General features: G+C 41.8%; 1 protein-coding gene across 1 annotated transcript in view; it reads right to left on the bottom strand.

The window, feature by feature from the left end:
• The window catches only part of LOC119409573 (adenylate cyclase type 3), a gene marked incomplete at its 5' end in the record, with an annotated part of 50,216 nt that overhangs the window by 4,330 nt on the left and 38,483 nt on the right, over positions 1-7,403 (bottom strand). The window contains 1 exon segment of the mRNA XM_037676476.1: positions 4,824-4,948. Coding sequence (XP_037532404.1) covers positions 4,824-4,948 — 125 coding nt within the window.

The following is a 7,403-nucleotide window of genomic DNA, read 5'->3' as shown; positions in this document are numbered from 1 at the left end:
CAGTAGTGTGAATATAGTGGTATGAATATAAACAACAGTGTGAATATAGACAGTAGTATGAATTTAAACAGTAGTGTGAATATAAACAGTTGTATTAATATAAACAGTAGTGCAAATTGAATGAGCACATGAGCGTGTGTTGAGTATATAACCCGTTTTTAATGATGCAGAGTTCAGTGTTAAAAGTTTTTGTGTTGTGTGGAAATGTGTGAAAGTTTTGTGTGTTAAGGCGGTATAAGAGGGAGGGGAGGCAGAGCATGCAGAGTTCAGCATCCTGACTGCCTGATGAACAGAGCTGTCTATCAGTCTGCTAGTTCGAGCCTGGATACTCCGCAGTCTCCTCCCTGATGGCAGCAGGCTGAAGAAGCTGTGTAGTGGGTGTGTGCAGAGGGTTTTCCGAGTGAGGCGGGTACTACGTAGGTCATGTAGTGAGGGGAAGGAGGTGCCAACGATCTTCTCTGCTGCTCTCACGATGCGTTGGAGTGTCTTGCGGCAGGATGTAGTACATGCACCGAACCACACCGTGATGCAGCTTGTCAGGGCACTCTCTATGGCACCCCTGTAGAAGGTGCTTATGATGGGGGTTGGAGCTCCAGCTCTTTTCAGCCTGCGGAGAAAGTAGAGGCGCTGGTGAGCCTTCTTGGCCAGTGATGCAGTGTTCCTGCTCCAGGACAGGTCCTCTGAAACGTGCACTCCCAGAAACTTGGTGCTGCTCACTCTCTCCACAGTAGTACCATTGATGGTCAGAGGAGCATGCTGGGCGTGCATCTTCCTGAAGTCCACAACAATCTCCTTTGTCTTATCCACGTTCAGAGAGAGATTGTTGTGTCTGCACTACAAGGCCAGGTGGCTCACTTCGTTCCTGTAGTCTGTCTCATCATTGTTGCTGATGAGACCCACCACAGTCGTATCATCCGCAAACTTGACAAAGTAGTTGGAGCTGTATGATGGTGTGCAGTCGTGTGTCAGCAGGGTGAATAGAAGGGGGCTCAGCACGCATCCTTGGGGGGCCCCTGTATTCAGTGTGATGGTGCTGGATGTGTTACTGCCGACCCGTACTGCCTGTGGTCTCCCAGTCAGGAAGTTTAGCATCCAGTTACACAATGAGGTGTTCAGCCCCAGACTGTCCAGTTTAAGGATGAGCTGTTGGGGACTGATGGTGTTGAATGTTGAGCTGAAGTCAATGAACAGCATTCTAACATAAGAGTCCTTAGTGTCCAGATGTGTGAGGGCTGTGTGGAGGGCAGAGGAGATGGCGTCGTCGGTCGAACGATCAACACCGACTCAAAAATTTGGGGCCGATGACCTATATTTGGAAACTACTGATATACTAAGTAGTATTCATCTTTCTTTCATTTTAACATAAATCTCTTTAGTTTTGTTAAGATTACTGAACCAATCAAAGGAACCTTCTAAATATTTGAGTTGGGTCATTTTCTTTTGTCGTTTTTGCTCTAAAGGAACTGGTTGCTGAGAAAGTTCAGGGATCTGATCTGAATGTCACATCCAGGTCAAAACACTCTTGTACTGTAAACAGTAGCTTCTTAAACTGAAAAAAATGTTTTTGAAGAAGCTTACATTTACCAAAATAGAAAATAAAGCAACGTGCTGCTGGTGCAGCCAAGATTTCACTAAACGTTTTACAGAGTTTATACAGCTATGTTTAAAATAGCACAAACACAAAATAAAAGCATAAATTGCCACCTCTGCCTATTAAATGTATTACTGATGAGTAAATTCTGCTGTTGCATATCTACTGTGGTGAAAATAAGCATTTGATACACTGATGATTTACTAAATTTTCCCACCTACAAAGAATGGAGAGGTCTGTAATTTTTATTGTTGGTACACTTCAGCTGTGACAGACAGGATCTAAGAAAATAATCCAGAAAAATCACATTGTATGATTTTCATAATTCGTTTGCATTTTATTGTATGAAACAAGTATCTGATACAGTACGAGAGAAAAACAGAACTTAATATTTGGTACAGAAACCTTTGTTTGCAGTTACAGAGGTCAGATGTTCCTGTAGTTCTTGACCAGGTTTCCACACACAGCAGAGATTTTGGCCCACTCCTCCACACAGATCTCCAGATCTTTCAAGTTTTGGGGTTGTCACTGGGCAACATTGAGTTTCAGGTCCCTCCTGGTTAGACCACTCCAGGACCTTGAAATGTTTCTTACGGAGCCAATACTGAATTGTCCTGGCTGTGTTTCAGGTCACTGTCCCAGCCACAACCCATCTTCGGTGCTCTTACTGAGGGAAGAAGGTTGTTGGTTAAAATCTCATGAAACAACGATACATGATCCCACCCATCCTCCCTTCAATACTGTGCCGTCATCTTGTCCCCCTTGCAGAAAAGCACCCCCCAAAAAAATGGTGTTTCCACCCCTGTGCGTCACAGTTGGGATGGTGTTTTCATCCTTCTTCCTTCAAACATGGCAAGTGGAGTTGATACCAAAAAAACTCCATTTTGGTCTCATTTGACCACATGAACTTCTTTCATGCCTCCTCTGGAACATCCAGAGGTCATCGGTGAACTTCAAACAAGCCTGGACATGTTCTGGCGGGAGCAGTGGGACTTTGTGTGCCCTGCAGGATCTTAAATCATGACAGTGTTACTAATGGTCCTCTTTGAGACTGTGGCCCCAGCTCTCTTCAGGTCAATGACCAGGTCCTCCCGTGTAGTTCTGGGCTGATTCCTGACCTTTCTCAGAATCATTCTAACTCCACGAGGTGAGATTTGCATGGAGTCCCTGACTGAGGAAGGTTGAGAGTCATCTTGTGTTTCTTCCATTTTCTAATAATTGCACCAACAGTTGTTGTCTTCTCACCAGGCTGCTGGCCTCTTGTCCTGTAGACCATCCCAGCCTTGTGCAGGTCTACAGTTTTGTCCCAGGTGTCCTTAGACAGCTCTTTGGTCTTGGTCATGGTGGAGATGTTGGAGTGTGATTGAGTGTGGACAGGTGTCTTTTATAGAGGTAACAAGTTCAAACTGTTGCAATTAATTGAGGTAATGAGTGCAGGATAGGAGAGCGTCTTAAAGAAAAACTAACAGGTCTGTGAGCGACAGAATTCTTACTGGTTGATAGGTGATCGAATACTTATTTCATGCAATAAAATGCAAATGAATTATTTAAAAATCATACAATGTGATTTTCTGTATTTTATTCTTAGATTCTATCTCACAGTTGAAGTGTACCTACAATAAAAATTACAGACATCTCCATACTTTATAGGTGGGAGAACTTGCAAAATTGACCGAGTATCAAATACAAAGTACTTATTGTTCCCACTGTACTTGATAATCTGATTTGTGCTATGTTTCCTGAAACACTGTGTGTTGAGTATACATCAAAGGACCGAGTACACATACTTGAGATGTCTTGGTCTTCAGTTTGATGAAGTGTGACAGTCTGACATAGATTAAGTCAAATTTATTTGTACTTTTATGTTAAAGCAAAAAAAAAAAATCATGAAGATAACTGGGATAACTTGAAACTGACCAAGGTAATAAGAAACAAAACATTAAAAGTCAACTAAAGAAAATCATTCATATATTTTTTAGTTTTGGTTAAACAGAACTATTTAAAAAACAAACTGATGAAACGTATCTTGACAAAATAGATGGGACCATCAACTTAATAACTTGCTACACAATGTTTTGAGACAATCACCACAATCAAGTGATTTCAGTAGGTCTCTCTGAGACTTGGTATTCTGGTCCACTCCTCCTCAGCAGTCTTCTGCAGCTGTCTCAGGGTTGAAGTGTGCTGCCTCTACACTGCATGTCTCAGCTCTTTCCACAGATGTTCATTGTAATTTAAATCAGGAATCAGAAGGCCACTTCTGAAAACGTCAAAGTTTATTCTAAGCAATCCTTGGATGATTTTTAGCTGTGCTTTGCATTTATTATTTGCTTTCAACAGTGCTGCCCTCAGTTGTCTTGTTTGGCTCCAATAAGGCTCCGGTGTGATCTGACAATAATATGCATTGTTCTTCGAGTTCACCTCTACCCGCTTTGGAGGTTCTTCTGGCCTCTTTCTAAACATGTCAGGACAGGGTGTACACGGCCATGTTTCTCTAGCCATTTTAGGCAGATAGCTGCCCATCCTGAGCCTGGTTCTTCTGGACATTTCTTCCTGTTAACAGGAAGTCGTTCCTTCCACTGTTGTTAAAATGCTGCTTACGATGAGAGACTGCAGATTGAGATTTGACGCAGACTGTTGACTTGATTAAATATACAACTTACTAATAGGCATTTTATAATGCACTAAATGTGAATGTTTTTGTACAGGGCCCTGAGATGACTTTGCTGGGAGGTGTTGCTATATAAATAAACTGAATTGAATTATGGTGACTCAGCAATTTTGTGGTGGTTGAAAATGCAGCATTCATTTTTCAGTCATTTTCTACAAACTCAGTTCGAGGTGCAGTAAAAGTAGTGCACCGAAGTTGTACACTACATCAGTGAAGAGAAAAATAACATGCAGCCATGACACATCCCACCCCTGGAGAGAGGGACAAAATATCAAATTGCTACTAATTTTTATGAAAAAGAATATGTGAGATCTATAAATAATAAATACATGATCAATTTTATCACTGGGGATATTAAAGTTTTATCTTGAACTTGAATTAGTAGTTTATTATTTTGCTGTTTTTATATGCAAATGCAAGTGTATACGTGTATAGGTAGGGGGGGACGGGGGGTCTTTTCTGTTGGTATAAGAAGGTGCACTCTAAAGAACAAGATTGGCACTCACAGGTTTATCTAACAAATGAAAATTCAAAAGTTTGTCATAAACCTGAGGACTGTACCTGGATGTTCCCCATCACCCCGGTCGACTCCATGCGACTGGCTACGTTCACAGTGTTGCCCCAAATGTCAAAGTGAGGTTTTCGTGCACCGATGACTCCTGCTAACACCCCTCCTTTATTGAGGCCTGCAGGAAGGTTACAACACACAAGAGATTACGATTGTGATCTTGTTTGACTTAATGTTAGCCTTAAAAATAACTTCATTATTTGTTTGTCATCAGTATTGCAAGAAGTCCTGAGCCGCCTGCTGTTTTTATTTAGTTTACTTCAGTGAAGCCATACATCCCTGAATTCTTTTTTTAAATGAAAATGCATGTCAGTAAAATATTTTACAAATGTAATAAAATAAATGACTAAAAATTCTAGTAAATTAAGCAGTATCGTGATGACTTCAGGTCTCTCTTGTAAATGAGTCCCCGAGCCTCAGTGGGATTAACCTGTATAAAGGTTGAATGAAAAACTAATTTACTACAAGACAAAAGATTTTGAAGCTCAATCATCTGGGTAGATTCTAAAAAATTAAATCTGGTCCTCTGGACATTCAAAAAAAAAAAAAAAAAAAGAAATATTTCGTCTTTCATCCGAGAGACTTCTTCAGTCTGAGGTGCTGTATTCAGCTCAGTCTTATAAATAGCACCTTCTCAGAGTGGATCAACCAGTTTGCTGCTGACAGCCAAAACCAGCTGCTCACATGATCAAGAAGGACCATCAGCCTAATGATGGATCATTAGCACACTGATGGCTGTTTACTATTCACAGAGGGTTGAGTGATACTAGCAATCACAGCATTGTAAGAGGGGGAAAGTTGAACCCGGAGGCCTCCACCCCTGTTTAATGATGGACGGTTTCTTTTCACAAAGATGGCCTCCTTTACTCCTCTCTCAAGCCATTGTTCCTCTCTATCAAGGATGTGAACATCTTCATCCCTGAAAGAGTAACCGATGGCCTGGAGATGAGTGCAGACCGCAGAATCCTGGCCTGATGATGTTGATCTTCTGTGCTGGGCCATCCTTTTGGCCAGTGGCTGTTTAGTTTCCCCGATGTAAGACTGATCACAGCCCTCCTGACACTGAACAGCATACACAATATTACTCTGTTTGAGCTGAGGCACTGGATCTTTGGGATGAACCAGTCTTTGCCGTAATGTATTTTGGGGTTTAAAAGCCACTGGGACATTATGTTTAGAAAACAAACGTCTCAGTTTCCCTGATACTCCCGCAACATATGGAATGACCACTGCTCTGGGTCTGGGTTCCTCCTTTTCATCTGATGTTTGGCTGGAGTCCTGTTTGGGTTTCTTCTCTGCTTTCAGGAAGGCCCAGTTGGAATATCCACATTGCTCTAGAGCCTGTCTTGTGTAAGATTTCTCCTTCTGCCTGGCTCCTGAGTTAGTGGGGACGCTATCTGCTCTGTGGTACAGAGTCCTGATGACTCCTAACTTGTGCTCCAAAGGGTGATGGGAGTCAAACTGCAAATACTGGTCTGTGTGGGTGGGTTTGCGGCACACCTCAGTTTGCAAATGTCCTCTATCAGAAACTGAGATCTCACAGTCCAAGAAAGCTAGCCTGCCATTTTGTACATCTTCTCGTGTGAACTTGATGTATTTATCCACAGAGTTGATGTGGTCAGTAAAATGTTGGACTTCCCAAGATTTAATTTTAACGCTTTTTTCTTTTCTTTTCTTTTTCAATGTCCAGAGGACCAGACTTAACTTTTTTTAGATTTTGCTACCTAGATTATTGAGCATACATCAGGATATCCAGGTAGATTAATCACCTGAAAGGGTTAAATCAGGTCATCTGGACATGGGGGATGGGGGTGGAGGAGGGGGTCCCTTCATCAGTCTGAGCCAACCAGAACTGACTTGTTCTGGAAATTCCACAGGGCTGGTTTGAAACACATCAAGGAGGTGCTGTTCATAAGACAGATCTTGGTGGCAGGTCTCAGACTGATGACGTCTTTCAGATGAAAGATGAAACATTTCTCCCAGAAAGAAACAGATGACCTGATTTAACCTTTTTTTGGTGATAAAAGGTTTAAACATTTCTGCTACTGCTGGATAGCCCAATGTGAAGGATGTTTGTTAGCATGCTGTATGGTTTAAATAGTTTACTGTAACTTCAGTACAAGTCAGACAGTAAAAAACAGCCAAGTAAAGCAGCTTAATAAAGAAAAAGGTCTGTAGGCTCAATCATCCAGGTAGATAACAAAATAAGGGTAAACAGGTTCAGATTAAATAATTTAACCATTAATTTCTTAATAAAGAAGAACCTGTGTACAAGAAACACGTTCTGCTGAGGATGCACTGCAGATGACTCATGAGGCCAGCAGGTGGCGCAGTTCATGCTTTTCTACGCTACTGGAGATTGTTGACCAGCAGATACCATATATAATTGTTTTTGACTGACAAATCAGTTATTGAGCACTTAAGCAATTAAAATGTGTAAATTCAACATGAGTCAGAGGGGTCGGTCTGAAGGGACTGAACATTGTTCCGAGGCCAGGCAAACAGAGGTTTGCTCCAATTTCCATGTTAGCTCTCTAACTGAATCCAAATTGGTAGAGGGGTGGGGGGGGGGG

Source organism: Nematolebias whitei, chromosome 5 (assembly GCF_014905685.2).
Source record: "Nematolebias whitei isolate Nwh7 chromosome 5, NemWhi1, whole genome shotgun sequence".
Taxonomy (NCBI): domain Eukaryota; kingdom Metazoa; phylum Chordata; class Actinopteri; order Cyprinodontiformes; family Rivulidae; genus Nematolebias; species Nematolebias whitei.
The sequence above is the reverse complement of the archived record's forward strand: the minus strand, read 5'-3'. Positions and strand labels throughout refer to the sequence as shown.